Genomic DNA, 15917 nt, shown 5'->3' with positions numbered 1-15917 from the left:
TTATTTCAACCAATTCGCATTAAAATACATCAAATACATCAAGACTAAGGCTATAGCCTATAGGAGATTGGCAAATTTATTGATTTTTTTCTGGGAAATGACCATGAGATGAGATTTTTTTTCGAATTAACAGCCATTCCTCTGTTTTAAAAATAGTATTTACATTCATAATAATTATATACAACACTACGTACGTGTTTGAAAATAGAAAGGCACTCGATTTGTTTAAACTTTACAATATTTAGTGACGCTCAAGCGACCTAATTTTTGAAATTGCATTTCTATACCTTCCCAGTCACCAATTCAACCACGCCTAGTTAAAAATACCATCGCGACTGCTTATGGCGTCCATGTGGAAAGCAACGCGACCGCTCGGGCGTACTGGCGCTTTATATTATTTGTATTAAAAATATTATTTATTTACAAATGATCGATTACTATATGTTGACCACACTTTAGGCTAATAGTTGCAAGATTTTCCCGCATGGTATGTAGATAAAATAATACTAAAATTCAATTACAAAAACGAGGTATATTTTGCTCCATTTCTATGCATTGCTTTAGCTATTTCCTTGCGGTCGCCCGTAACATACTGGTTTTTGGTTTTTAGTGAATAACAAAAAAAGTTGAAGAGCTACAGAGCAATGACGTTCTTTGAGGTTGTAGAATATAAAACTTCGCATCTTTTAAAGATTTTTGCAGATTTTTACACAGTAAATTAACCATGTTATTTGGATCAGATAGAACGGGGATTGCTTCAGCGTCACAAATGTACATGTGCAATTTTTAAATTCTTTCAAACATACGATTTGGATAAAGGTGTAAAGAAAAGTGTTAAATTGCTTATGAAGAATTAAAAAAAATGATGGCCGTTGAACAGCTTTTGAATTGAGCATTCACTGCCTCTAGGTCCAGCGTGCGACACCTAATCGACGCATCCTTTTACATTCATATTCTTTACCTATGCACCCGAACGCATCACTCATACACGAGCCGGTGTTTAGCCGGTTAGCATTTCTTGGCGAAGCAATGTTTTGTGGTGCAATTCTCATCAGCGGTATTCGGTTTCCCCTAGTCGCACCTACATAACATCCTGTGTTTATTAACTGGCTACAAGAACCAGTAACACCTTCCGCATGCATTAGCGCACAGCGACAACGAACAGTACTAGTTACCTGTCGTCCGTCTGAACGCTCATGGGAAAAAATTACCACCTGAAGCAGCAGCATGAATGAATAATTTTTTACATCATACGAGCATTGAAATCAATTCCCATTCAGCTTCATTTATATACGGTACACAACCACCTCAACGAATGGTCGTAAGGCGCAAATGTAAGCATGATTTTTTTCTACACCAATTTCTAATCCAATGTTCTCTATCACTACAGCAAATGTTCGATGGAAATTGTATGGCGAAAAAATATTCTCTCACACTCCAATAGCTCTCACGAGAGAGAGAATTTGAGGAACCCCCCCCCCCCCCCCCCGGCGGTTTTATTTTGCGGCATTTGTTCATTTTTTTTACTAAAATCCGGCATAGATCCACGCGCTACGAACGCTCTCGGGCGTTGCTTCGCGGGGCTTTATATACCAAGTCGGTTTGAGTGTGTGCGTGTGGCCCTTAATGTCTGATATCCGGAGTCCACGGCGGACTCCGCCAAACACCATGAGTTCGGGACTATGAGAACAAAAGAAACTAGACCACATGAACTCCCTTTTGCATGACCGGGGGTTGTTATTGCCAGCAAAATCGAGCTATCCTGGTCCCCACTACAGAAAACTGTCATGGCGTCAATTCGCGCAGAAAATACACGTATAGCGCAGTTTTTGCATTTTTTTTATATGGAGTTTAGCAAAAATTTTCTGAATCGCGTTCGCAAACGCGACAATTTGCTAAGCGTTTAGTGACGGGGTAATATTCTCCAGTTTCGATAGTATTATCGTTCCGGTAATCTATTTATTACTTTCCTTTGCCACGCGTCATTTTTCGACGGCCCGATGATCCTTTCTTGCCACCATCGAACGGATCGTCATCATCTTCGGCCGCGCCACCCTTCCCCGTACGTTTCGCTTGCTGGTCCCATTCCTGCTTCAGCTCCTGCAGCATGGCAGGTGTCAGCAATCCCTGTGCCAGCAAACGCTCCGTTAGTCTTCCACGCGTCCCACCTGCACCGGCACCTGCCTCCCGATAGTACTTGCTCTTCTTCTGCCGCATCACGAACGAGTCCTCATCGGGCGTGTTGGTGGAAACGGCCGTTTCGGAGTTTTTCAACAGTTTCGTAATTTGAAACACGCCCTGCTGTATGATGTCGTCCAGCTCGCGCTGTATGTCGCGCACCAGCTTCTCGTCCGGGAACAGGTCCGGAAACCGGTAGCTTAACCAAAGGTACAGATCCAACACATCGAACACCGCCTCGAGGTGCACGAGATCGATGATGGTGCGCGGTAGCTGGAACGGCCAACCACACTGATTGCACAGCCAATCGAACGTAACCGGCTCGTTGCGGCTGTACCGGCGTGCGTACTTCAGGAACATGGAGCACACGAACGGCATGTTACGATTGATCGGAGCGCAGCAGAAAATATAGCGCGCCCTCAGTGGTAACGGTACGTGCTGAATCGTTTCGGCCAGAAATTTGAAATCCTCCGTATTGCACATAAAGTACAGCGAGTCGTCCACCGTGCTGAGTGACACGAAAATCTCCATCAAATTGCTGAGAGTTGCGTTTGGCAGATGGTAAGCGTACAGTTCGATCATGTCCGCGGTCGGATGCAGACCAGCTTGGGCGAGCGGTTCCGGTGTCTGGGCAAGAATGCCTTTCAGTGTTGGCAAATCTTCCGCTTTGAATGTCGTCACATAACCCTCTTCCCACTTCATGCCATACCGACCGGCTCGACCTGCAATCTGAAGTGCCGCCGATACCGAAATTGTGTCCATCTCTTTCTCACCCTTCTGGTTCATCGTTGGTTTGATCATGGAGTAGAAGATAACGCGCCGTATGCTCAGGTTTAGCCCCATACCAATAGCATCCGTAGCTACCAGCACCTTGCAGCTGTTGTTCGGATCGTTGAATTTGGCTGCCTGTGCTAGTTTGGTGCCGGGCGGTAAACCACCGTAAATGACTGCCACTTCCTTGCCACGAGCTTCAATCTCTCGCGAGACTGCGTAAATGTCGTTCTTGCTGAAGCACACAATGCAGTCACCCGGCAGAACGTTATCTAGCGTTTGCAGTGCTTGATCCTCGATGTGCAGTGGCGTGAGCCGTTTGTAGTTGCGCACCTCGAGTGATTCGTGTGTCGTTTCACACAGCTTCTGTAGCAGGTCGGCCGTGCCTGGTTCACCGCACACGTGAATTTCTTCCGCCATCAATCCCAAAAATGCTCTCGTCCATGCCCATCCACGCCCAACATCTTTCAGCAGCTGTATTTCATCAATTACAGCAACTTCATCTAAAAGCAAAATAAAATGTTATTCACTGTCTGAAAATACTGTACTTTGTTTTTCTTTTCCAAACAACTCACAAGGCGTATTGATGGAAGTCATCTCTACTGTGCAAGCCACGTGAGCAGACGGTTTGCCCTCCGCATTAGCAAATTTACGTTCCTCACCGGTCACCAGATCGCAGGGCGTTCCTCGCTGATTGCTCTTGTTGTACACTTCACTGGCCAGTAATTTCAGCGGACCACAATACACACCCGATTTAGCTGTGAGAAAGCGTTCCATAGCGTGATACGTTTTACCCGAATTCGTTGGACCGGAGTGGAAAATCACCTTACGGTTCATGCCTCGCGCATTCGGGTACCAGTTGGCCGGTTGGCGAAGGTCCGATATTTTCTTCAAATCGTCCATGCACTCGAGATGGGGAAAAATTTGCTTCACGTGCCGTAAAAAGTATGGAAAGACATCATCTACGTGACCCGCTCCCTGCAGTATGTCACTGAGCACAACGTGCAGGTCGGCCGGTAATGCATCCGTTTCGAGACAGTACTTTCGAAAGCTAATAAACGCTTGCTGTTGGAGATTCGCTACGAATTGTACAGGAAATCATAGTAATTATCACGGATAGATTTGAACGGTTTCAAGCAAACGATTACTTACAATCGATCCCATTTTCCAGACAGAGGAACTTGATTTCTTTCCGGTTACTGAACTTCAATATCACCTTCAGCATTTCCGCCTTATCTAACACGCCCGTCAGCTCGGCACCAACATTTATATCATCCGGGCTGGGTCGTATAGGAATTGGAGTAAACAGTTTGCTATCATCTTTCTTACCCCGGTACGATTCGACTGCGGTGCTACAGGGAACCAATATTCGTCGGACACCGTTCGTTGCGCGCGATGCAACCTGTACCGAGTTTAGCATCGTTCGACAACATCGTGCCCATCTGTGTCCATTTACCAACATTTTGCGCACTGCTGCAGTATTGTGTAATTCTTCCAATCACCACAAAGCCGGTAAAAATATTGCGCCTGCACGGCAAGCGCATTCGAGAGCTTGTTTTGATCTTGCACGTGTGCTGACATTAACAACTGTCAAATTGTGCACACACGCACCCACACAAAACTACCCTAGTGGAGAGGGGGTTTGTTTACCTCTTTTTATGAATGGGAAAGGCAAACAAAACACTACGCACGGGGACAAAAATAGCGTCATTAATTTACCATTACTTCTGTAATTTCTTATCTCACCTGTTTATTGGCTAGCTTTGGGTAAATGAGTTAATTACCCATTGGCAATTACCCAACCCCATTGGCAACTGTCAAACTCAAGGGCATTCATTCCTTCACTCGGAGACGACTGCTGCTCTGTTTGCGAGTGAATCATAACAAAACAAACGCAACAATAAGCTGGCTGTGAAAAGAAGCAAAGGTGGTGCGCGTTTCACAAGTATTTCATCGTTAATTAGTTATTTATTTGGAGCTTCTGTTAGCAAATTACTTTATACCGTGCGCCGGTGTTTCGCGTAGCTCGGGGCTGTATAGTTATTCCGTCGTGCAATTGTCAGCATGGGTCTCTTTGGTAAATCACAGGACCGAAACCCGAAAGATATGGTAAGCGGCATAACTGGCTCCGGAAAGTGTGGTGTTGTGTTGTAGACCTGATTAATGTTCCATTGCGATTCAATTTTGGGTGCATTACAGGTGCAGGAATGGTCGTCGAAGTTACGGAAAGAATCATTCGCACTCGATCGCCAAATACGGTCCATCCAGCGGGAGGAAGACAAAATTAAGCGCTCGCTCAAAGAGGCGGCCAAAAAGAACGACAAGGAGGTGTGCACGATCCTGGCGAAGGAGATGATCCGTTCGCGGAAAGCGATCAACAAAATCTACACCAGTAAGGCACACATCAACTCGGTGCAGCTACAGATGAAGAACCAGATGGCGACAGTGCGCGTAGCGGGCTCGCTGGCCAAATCGACCGAAGTTATGCAGGCAATGCAGGCGCTTGTGAAACTCCCGGAGGTGGCCGCCTCGATGCGCGAGATGTCCAAGGAGATGATGAAGGCCGGCATCATCGAGGAAATGATCGACGAAACGATGGAATCGCTCGAGGACGTCGAGGAGATGGAGGAGGAAGCGCAGAAAGAGATTGACCATGTGCTGTGGGAGATTACGGCTGGTAAGCTGGGCGAAGCGCCGGCCACTCCGCTCGCCAACCCCACGAAAGATGAACCGTCGACCTCACGTGCCGAAGAGGAGGAGGATGAAGAGGATGATATGAAGGAGATGCAGAGTCGATTGCAGGCACTCAGGTCGTGAATGTTATCCCCGTCCCCGTCCTTACTGACCACTTTCGGGGTTTTTTTTCTTAACCCACACACACACACACACACACTCACACGTACATAACTTAAATACTGTTCGTTTGAGGTAACGTTAGTTCTAGCTATTTACACGTTTGCCCTCAAAGATGTGAATGCGAATAAAAACTATATCCTGAAAGGAATTTCTTCCCCGATTATGTATGTTAAAATAAAACTTAACTTATCTTACCTCTGTGTACGTTTCACGTGTCCAATTGCTATGCAACTCGCTGTTGTATCCTTCATTTTTTCATTTATTACCGCAACAAATGCCATAAAATACTTAATTTTGTTTGTTTGTTTTTTCGTTCCATCCTTGTCTTAGCCGTTATTTTTTTTCTTCGTCTTTAATAAGTGGAGTGGATTTATTTGATTTTGTTTTACGATTAAAACCGCAAATTTGCTCCCACTATCTTTGCAATCATTGTTTTTTTTATTGACAAAACGCCCTTTTGTATACTAATCCGTTCTTCCTTGCTAATTCACACCATCTTTACCGTCCGCGCTTGTCTTCTTCATTGCATTGTGTATTTATGCGTCTTTCTTTTTTAGTGGAACTATTCCTGCTTTACTTTAAACCTTTCTCATCATATAGCTGCACCATCGTATGATCCGCTGCGTACTGGTTAAAATTCTTATCCCTTTTTCTCCCTATTGCGGCCGCGAACTACTGCTCCCAACTGCCTTTGGGAACATGCTCGTTACTCGTCTTATTGCTTAACGTATCCGGTACGGTATGTAGCAGCCTCTCGCTCGATTGTAGCTGCCGGATATCCTCAAAACACAAACCAAAACACTAGCTAAAGAAAACATATCCTAAATCAAAGAAGAAGAAAAAAATACACCCAATACACAGTGACACGCGTACGATTTTGGATTAAAAGTGCAGTGCGTCGGAAACACTGGTTTGTCCCCCGTCGTAATTAAATATGTTCAGTTTATATATATTCAGTATGTATATGTATATGCATATATCATAGTCACAGTCTCTGCAAAACGAAATACGAGCACACCTACACATATGCTAAACTGGCGAAAGGCTGCACAGCTTCCCCTTGCAGTGGGAAAATGTTGCACTTTGTTCTTCAGCTTTTTTTTGCTTTTGTTTCACGTCCAGTTTGGCGGTATACACATACAACTAATGCCGGCAAAAGCTGATTGTTGTTTAGTTTTCATTTTTCGTTGCAATAATAGCTAGCGTTTGCAGCAACTCTTTCAATAGCTAACATCCCCGACCGGTTTGGCTTTTAGCTTGCCACTTTTTGCTGTTACGTTTTGTCTTCACTTTACCAATTTTGATTTAACGCGCACACACACACACACATGATCAGTTTTTAAACCGTTTCCTGTTTAGTCCCGTTCAACTTCTGCCCTACCTGTAGGTCCTCTGCTTCCTGTAACCCCTTGTGGCTCTAATTCTAATGCTTTGCAAAAGAGAACACAACACAGATCCTGATGAAACCTATCGCTATTATGCTGCCTAAATTGTACACCGTGTGCAGGACGAAGAGCATAGTAACATAATCGGCTATCTATCTTGCAAGCACTCTTTCTCTCTGTCAGATCACTCTCGTGCAGATCGACAGATTCAATGGTAAAACAGATGGAGATCACCTTTAAATGGGTTTCACGCTTTCGGCAAAAATAAACCACACACTAGACAACACGACGCAACGAACGAAAGATAAAACGATGTGTTTCGATTAATACATATCTAATAATCATCACAATGTTGTTTCCTTCGCTAACCTTTTTTCTTCCGCGACGCTTCAGAGTTTTGTTTTACTTCGGGCCAGTTTCTACCACTACAAGCTACTACCTAGCAGCATCCTACATCCACACGTTTTACTACATAAGGTTTTGTTCTTTCCCACAGGAATTCTTTCACATTAGTAGCATTTTTTATGAGTTCTTTTCAGTCATTGTTTGCATAAAATCGGTAGCATGAATTTGGCAATGATTCATGTCCCACACACACACACACACGAGCGCGCGCGCACACACACACACAATACGTTTGGCCTGGTAGTAGAATTAGACAAATTTGTATTTAAAACGCGAACAATTTACAAAAGCCATTCATCGGTTTGCAGCATTCAGTGTCGATTGTTTGTCGAAACCAAAAATGAAAAAAAAACAGAACAGAACAGAGTGCAGAACCTTAATAACATAAAATTAATATTGCCTGATCCTCTTTTTTTCCTTGAGTATTTTGTGCAGCCTGTCAACTTGTACAAATTTTACAGGAAATGCAATCACACCTAGACACACGTGCGCAAATGAACCGCTGGTAAAAGGTAGCAATACCATTATGAAACGGTATTGATGTTGAAACAAAGCTTTCCATCAAACTTCAGGATAAGTAACGGATTAAGCACAGAGCACAAACTTTAAATTAAAGATTCCCTTCTAACTTTCGGCGAGCAATCTGTATACAGCGCAACCTTTTTTCACGCCAAAATTTAAAATTTCATCTCATTTGCCAAAATAACTGATGTTTCTAACGAAACAGAAACGGAAATTCTATTGCATGCAGTGCATAACAATGCCCATATGGTGTTCACACCCAAATGCCACACAAATTAACACACGTCACTAAATTAACGTTGATACCCAGCTAAGAACTATTCATGCATTCATTTCCTGCCTTGCTCCCTTGTGTGTGGGGAAGAAGAAAAAAACACTTTAACCAAACGAAGCACAAGTAATACGGCCTAGTGCGCTTTGCTCGCTTATTTCGCTCCGTTCCCTTTCTTGGCTGCTGTCCCCTTTGTCCTCGGATTAATCATTATTATTATTGGTAGTGTAATTAATTATTAGCATTATTGTAAACCACGCGCGCCTTTCTTTAGCGCACACGTGTTCCTAGTCTCAGACTCTGTATGTTATCCAGGCTTGCAAGAGTTCTATCTCGGCTTTATTTTGCCAAACTCAAACTATTCGCTTTACCGATAAAGCTTCGTTTGTCTTTGTGGTTTGTGTTCGCCACTATCTGTATGGTTGTTCTGTTGGACTAATGTACTTTGCCGAGCATTGTTTCATAAATAACACCTGGTGCTCGCTTTCGTGTCCGTAACCTGGGGATGGGGAGAACCGTTCAGCGGCGCATTTACAACCCAACGATGGTCTTTTTTTTGAGGTTCAACAGACAAGCATGGCCTTGCCATGGTTAGCGCCAACAAAACCGGATACACCGGGAGCGTATGGGGTTGGTTCGACGAACGAAAACCGTTGCATTTCTTCTTTTGTTGCCCGCGGGATGGATATACGTAGACATGATATTTTATATACAACTATCAGGGTGTTGGCTCTGCTTACGCTTAGTCTTAGGTTCCTTCGGATGTTCTATAGACGAGCGTCGTGGGTTTCCTAACGTTACTAATGCACTTGCGACGGCAAGACCTGCCGATTGACCAGGAGGAGAATGCTGAAGGCCACCTAAAAGCAACAGAATAATAGAGTTAGCGTGTTGATCGATATTGGGAATCCCCATTAGCATACCCGTTGGCAGCCGGACTAGAAGCGAAAGAACTGCCGCCCTGTTGCCTTCGCATGGCTCCAGTGCGATAGGACTTGGTGAGTCCTGTAAAGAGATACAAACAATGAAAATTAAAACAATGTCTCAATTGCTTTCAAATAAAGAACCTTTTACCTTTTTACGTTTCCGAGGCGCAGCGGTAATATTTTCTACCGCTGGCGATAACTCGTTGTATTCCCTACTTTCAATCTCCACCAAAACCTGCAACGAGATTCACATTTTAGTTTAGTTTCTCTACTGTTACCGGATAGGGTTCAGCAAGTAGCCATAAAGTCGTTTAACTACTAACCTGCGAAAATGGTCTCGACGCCATTTGTTCCATTTCTACAAAAAGTCGCTGACGACGCCGGAACATATCGTAGTGTTGCTTAATCTTCCACAGAATGGCCGCCATTACGAGGAGCAAAAGGAAACATCTGCACAACGAAAGAAGCTCGATTAATCAACTCCGGAAATATTGAACAGAATAAAAAAATCGCTATTAATGTATCTTACGTTGAGAAGGTAATGAAGAACTGTTGTAAGTTCAGCTTGGGATATTGCGAAAATGCAATCTGTATCCAGAGCGGTGGCTGAAAGTCATACACGTACACGTAGAACGTCGTCAGCGTCACATTATCCTCGATACCAAACTGATGCTCCGCCTTGGAGAATCGGTACCGAAACGTGGAACAGTTAACGGCGGAAAACAGTGGCTTCTCGATGCCACCGGCCGTCCGGATGGTGATGTTCATCCGTGCCGCCACACTGCACGTGATGGTAAAGTCAGCATCGATATCCGGCTTGACCGGTGAGTTGCGGAAGTTTATCTGCGTAAAGTGGCGATCCTCCTTCTTCGACAGATTGAACGTAAATTGGTAGTCGATCGTTAGATCGTAGTAGCACGATCCGCGACTCGGATCACCATGGTAATGGTTAGTTGCGTCACACTTTTCGCAATGATCACCCGCCAGCCCTTTGGTACTGCAGAAGCATTTGCCCGTTTCGCTGTGACAGTACTGAGCCTGTCCGTTACATTCACACTTTTGGCAAATGCCACCATTGACCGGATTGCCCCAGAAACCCGGCTTGCATTTGTCACAGTTTGAACCGACGGTTAGATCATTGCAGGGCTGCTTGCAGGTTTTCGAATCGGGGCACGTACTGTGACCGTTACATTGACAGCTGGGACAGTGCGTAAAGTGCCATCGCTGTGCCGGACATTCGGACTCTTCGTGTGCTCCACTATCGCCGCCCGGCAGACACTTGCCCAGCCCGGTCATAGAACCATCATCACACCAACCACAGGCAGGATCATCCCGGCACTGGGCACAGGTACGATAGAAACCACACTGGCTTTTCCCGCTACTTGCCGCACGGCACTTACTCGAACCGGTCGTCCATTCGCGACACTGTCCGTACGGGAAGCTAGCAGTGTACGCATTCTTGTCCACGCAGCGCTGTTCATTCTGGCACCAGATGCACTCTTCCTGCGTACAATTTCCGCACGATGTTAACCCCGAGCAGGCCGGCGGACAGGCATCGTTCAGCGCATCACCCGACTTGTTCCGGCTGTACTGACACTTGCTATGCTCGTAGTCCCAGTGGCATACGCTCACCGCCGTACAGGCGTGACATCCGTGCAGTTGCGCACACACATGCTCATCATTATCCGGACAGTCCTTCAGCGCCTTGGTGGGATAGAAATCGGCCCGAAACGTATACGACACGTCCGGGCACTTCTCCTTCACGCAGATACCCTTCCCATTACCGATGCCACAGAACATGCAGCCGTACGCGGTCGAAACGCAACCCTGGCACGTTGTCAGCTGACTGCACAGCTCGTAATCCATCAGCTCCTGTTGTGTCATTACCAGGCGGCTCTTCTTCGGACACACTTCCAAACCTTCCTGGTCGCGATCGAACAACCGCTCGCGCTGTACCGCCGCCGCCGGCAAGCATTTGTTCTTTTGAATGTCCCACACGCATTTTACACCCGGGCGCGTATTAAGACATTGTTCCGTGCGGTTAAACGCGTGACATTCGCCCGGTGTGAACTTTAGCATGTCGTTAATCATCTGCCCATCGAACCCACCGTAGATGTACAGCGAGCGCTCGAAAACAGCTGCCGAATGGCCAAACCGTGCGAGATCCGCGTAGAGATCGCCTGGCATGGGTTGCGTGTGCCACGAATCACACAGCACATCGTACACCATAAGATCGCGCGAGTAACATTTCGCACCAAAGCTGTGCGATGTGTCGTTGTGTGTATTACCACCGAACACCATCATCAGACCGGGTGTAAGGAAGTTGGCCGTGTGTAGAAAACGCGCCGTTGGTGCCGTCTCCAGCAACGTCCACAGACGCTCGTGCGGTTCGTAGCTGAACAGTTTGTTGCTTAGCAACTGCGAGCTGTCACTCTCCGATACGATGCCCCCGTACACGTAGATGCGTTCGCGTAGCGGATCGTATGCAGCCGAATGACCGTAACCACCCTTTACCGGGTACCCGCGCGTCGGTACGATCTTCCATTCGCGCGTACCAAAGTTAAACTCCTGCACCGTGTTCAGGTAGCCGAACTGTGGCGAATGGCCGAAAATGATCACCATCTTCTGGGAGGTACCCCCACCGGACAGTATCTTCTTACCACTGGCTCCGGTTTGATCGTAGTTGGTCACGATTGTCGCGGTGTGTCCGGCCGAACGGAGCGGCCCACACATCTCGTACGTTTCGTTGCACTGTTCCGACTTTACGGTAATGTTTTCCCAAATCTTTGCACTCACATCGAATGCCCACAGTTCGCCGCAGACGCCCTTACCCTCAATTACACCGCCGTACATGAATATCTTGTCGCCGAAGATGACCGTCGACGCACCGTACCGCAGCTCCGGCACCGGTTTGCTCTCGGTGTGGGCCGTTTCCCAAACCTTCCCGTTGAAATCGTACATGTACAGCAGTGCTTCCGCTTTGCCGTAACTTTCGCCCGCAATCACGTACAGGGTATCGTGAAAGACGGCCGCACCGTGCGACGCACTGCCCGGCGGTGTGAAGCCTTCCGTTTCGCCGGCATCGATCGCCGTCCAGTAGCCGTGCGCGATCGTTTGCGAACAATCGTTCCCCGTGTAGCCGGCACTGCAGACACATCGCTGCTGCTTCTTGTCGCACACGCCACGTCCCAGATAGGCGGAGCAATAGTTTGGACAGCGCGGAATATTACAGGCGGCGCCGGTAAATCCACTGTTGCAACTACACTCACCATTCCAGCAATCGCCGTTGCCCGAACAGTTGAGCGACGAATCGTTCGTTGGGCAGGCGTTCACTTGGTAGGAAATGTTGAACCCCGACATGTTGTACGCATCGTCGCTGAAGAAATGTAACAGCGCCGAACCGGAGTGGGCAAACACTTCCGGTATTCGACGGATGGTGAAATTTTTCCGATACATCAACCCGCTAAACACTGCCAGCAGCGGTGACTCGACGGAATCGCCATCGTACACGTACAGATGGTCCCAGCCACATTCGGTGGCAAACTCTTCCAGATGGAGCCGTATCACCGACGGTTGGGTGGGACCGTTCGACACCTTGTCGGTGATGCTGTTGTGTTCGCGTGCATCGATCAGCCAACTGCATTTGACACCGATCGAATAGTTACCGAGCCCATCATGGATGCTGCCTGATGGATCCGTCAGTCTAGAAAGAAGAAAAGCAAAAACGAAGCAAATTATTAGTATAAGCCATAAATGGACATCTGCAGGTGTGGGATTTAATGCAAATTTATTTATTTACATTCATGGATGACTACTTTCTTGAATTTATTTTTTTTTTTATTTTTAAAATATCACCAAAAATCCCCCTTGTTTATGGTATCATTCATCAGTTCCTGTCTCATGATATCACTCTGTATCACGTAGCAATACGCATAGCCTACTTGGCGTCTTATGCTTCCGTAGTTGCCCTCATAAAAAAACAACGTAAAATCGTAAGATAAAGAGACGAGACGACCTCTCCTTGCCACGGGTATTTTTCTGTAAACCATCATCATCCAGCGTAATTAACGTCCAGGGTAGATAAGAAGTACGATCCAGTGCATCAAATTGCTAAAGCACGAAAACGAAATAAAAAAAAAGTACACACCATTCGAAGCCGAATAAAAAAAAAGTATCTCACTGATTCACGCACACAGATGGGAAAGAAACCTACAGTGAGCAACCTAATTTTCTGTGAGGCTATTTTTCGATCCGACATTCACAATGGGGATTATGGTTTCCTTCGTTTCCGGATTGTTTGTTGTTTGGTGGTGGTGTTGTTTGCTTCAGCCTTTTTGTTCATCGCTGTTGATGAACGAATCAACGAAAGTTGAATCAAAAGTAGGAAAATTAAAAATGCGCCACAGCTTTGATTGCAACAAAACGATTTTGTTTAAAAGTCGTATCGATGTTTATTTTTAACTTCTTCCCGAATGTAGATTGTATACTATCATTTTGCAACGCTTCATTTCACAACAGCTGTTCGTACACGAAACGGACACAAATGTACGAAAACTACTATTTTACGCATCCAACACATGTAAGCATTTGATTGGATTCAATCGCGAAGAAGCTTGCGCACATAGTTTTCTTGCTGTTGTTTTTCCTCGCTTTTCCATTGCCAGTTTTAATCTGATTACAGAATTTCAGGCCAAACTTGCTGGATGGAATCAGCGGCTGGTCGGGTTGTTCGTAGTATGTTGGATGGTTTCTAGTCCCCCTGTACACCATAAATGCAGGTCACTGGGACGGTACTTGGGAGTGTAGCGATCGTCCCCGTATGCACGGTATTGGTTCTTGCATTTTGTTTTTCCTGCTTTCAAATACAAACAGGTTTCGAATGACGACACTTACCTAACCTTACCACCGCAGAATTGGCACTCGGACCCTTGCCAGCCGTCCGGGCAGACACAGGTTCCATTTTTACAGACACCACCGTTCATACAGCGTACGTCCGTGCATTTGTTGACGGAATCGGCCACCCCAGCCAACCCTTGGCACGACACGACGGTAGGGCCAAAGTGGCATGATAAAGCTAACAGCACCAATGAAAGACGACACAGATCCATGGCACGGCCAACCACCACCGATGGTGATGGCGGTGGGCCACATTTTCTTCGATACTTGGATTTGTGCAGCAGATAAACAAACATTTGCAGATACTCGAGCGGCATTCCGCTTCGCTGCGCTACCGGAAGACCACTCCACTTTCGAACAGAAAATCAACCCCGATACGGGGTAGTCTATGCTGCAGGCAGAACCGTGCACCTACTCTTTGTACGCTCGACACAGCGGACACACAGCACAACCGTGTTCAACCACCCTGCGGCAACGGTGCCTTCGATTATCCCGTTCCACAAACTACGCGCACTGCTAGATTATTCGTTGCCCAATTGCACTGGACAAAAACACAAATAAAACAAACGGAAAATGCACTATGGCTACTGCTGCTACTGCTGCCAGAAATGGTTTTCGGAGCCAAATGCTCTTTTGTACAAAAAACTTCTTTGGACGTACGATGCACACCGATTCACGATACACGCACTTCTGCAGCCAGCCAGACCAACCAGACGGAACCCGTCCTGCCGTCTGCTGCCCTACTTGCTGTCCCAACGCACGGGAACGCACACAGTCTTTTCGTTGCACATACGAGCGGGTATTATGGTGGCAGGTTGGCGATGGCGATGGCCAATGCAAATCTTCTCCGTTGCGACTACTTTCCTTTCGCTATCGCCATTGCACCACACAACAACTCGTCACGAACAGTGTCACATTCTGCCAATGAGGGGGGGGCAGCAACCTGGTCAACTTTGCTCACAGCTGTAGCACAAACGTGGTCCACCAGCACGCACTAGCTGCACGGAAGTCGTTTGCAGCAAGTTTGCGAACACTTTTCTTGTGTGATATTTTTCCGTATTTCTTCGCTTGAATCTTGATTTGACCCTCGACTACTCCAGCCAGTGTCTGACGGAAGAGATTTCCTCCTATCTTTTCACTCCTTTCTTTCTTCTGTGTGGCTTTTTCTTTTGCTTCTCCACTGTCAAGTTGTTTGGTAGTGTTGTTTGATGTTGTTATTTACGTATTGTACTGCTGGGCGCTGGATGGGACAATTTTGTGACATTATGTGCAATGAATTGTATGAAATGTTTTAGTTTTGTGAACATGTTCAATAATTCATCGCTTTACGACACATGAATAAGCATTTAAAACATAAAATCAAACGAAAAAACATAGTTCTAATGCGCACATTTTCTCTCTTTGTTCAATTATTTCGTTCACAAATGTTATTATTCAATCCTTTTCGGATGTTTTTACTTAAAGTTTTGAAGATACACTCTCAAATTTTTGCTGTTTCTACCGCTAAAATACAAAATACCGAAAGCGAAATTAAAATGACCAGGAATACGTAGAGGATTCTACCACTGTTGCTATGTTGCGTTGACGAATGATTGTGAATATTTTTGTTTGATTCCAATTGTGCTATTCATGTGCTTTCGTTTGCTCCAGCCAGTTTTTTGAAAGTTTTTTTAAATTTAGAACAAAAAATTTAGTATATTTTGTAAT

At 45.9% G+C, this 15917-nt stretch overlaps 3 protein-coding genes across 4 annotated transcripts; 1 reads left to right on the top strand and 2 right to left on the bottom strand.

Moving 5' to 3' along the window:
- Positions 1-1713: 1713 nt before the first annotated feature.
- LOC125762272 (ATP-dependent RNA helicase SUV3 homolog, mitochondrial) lies at positions 1714-4657 on the bottom strand. The gene is made up of 3 exons (XM_049424160.1): positions 4102-4657; positions 3525-4028; positions 1714-3452 (listed from the first exon to the last, which is right to left on the bottom strand). Exons 1-3 carry the CDS (start codon positions 4409-4411, stop codon positions 1963-1965), a joined length of 2304 nt encoding a protein of 767 aa, XP_049280117.1. The 5' UTR covers positions 4412-4657; the 3' UTR covers positions 1714-1962.
- Positions 4658-4776: 119 nt separating this feature from the next.
- LOC125762278 (charged multivesicular body protein 3) lies at positions 4777-5999 on the top strand. Its single transcript, XM_049424169.1, has 2 exons — positions 4777-5058; positions 5149-5999. Exons 1-2 carry the CDS (start codon positions 5014-5016, stop codon positions 5764-5766), a joined length of 663 nt encoding a protein of 220 aa, XP_049280126.1. The 5' UTR covers positions 4777-5013; the 3' UTR covers positions 5767-5999.
- A 259-nt stretch (positions 6000-6258) lies between these two features.
- On the bottom strand, positions 6259-15523 carry LOC125762267 (attractin). Of its 2 annotated transcripts, XM_049424153.1 has the most exons (6): positions 14208-15520; positions 9844-13017; positions 9638-9764; positions 9463-9549; positions 9312-9393; positions 6259-9248 (listed from the first exon to the last, which is right to left on the bottom strand). In XM_049424153.1, the coding sequence occupies exons 1-6, from the start codon at positions 14525-14527 to the stop codon at positions 9094-9096; spliced, it is 3945 nt and encodes a 1314-aa protein (XP_049280110.1). In that variant the 5' UTR covers positions 14528-15520; the 3' UTR covers positions 6259-9093. The 2 variants fall into 2 exon arrangements, with proteins under 2 accessions (XP_049280110.1, XP_049280109.1); XM_049424152.1 differs by having other exon boundaries at positions 6259-9393; positions 14208-15523.
- Between the last annotated feature and the right edge of the window lie 394 nt (positions 15524-15917).

The sequence above is a fragment of the Anopheles funestus genome, chromosome 2RL (genome assembly GCF_943734845.2).
Source record: "Anopheles funestus chromosome 2RL, idAnoFuneDA-416_04, whole genome shotgun sequence".
NCBI lineage: Eukaryota > Metazoa > Arthropoda > Insecta > Diptera > Culicidae > Anopheles > Anopheles funestus.
Note: the sequence above shows the minus strand (reverse complement) of the source record. Positions and strands in the feature narration are given on the sequence as shown.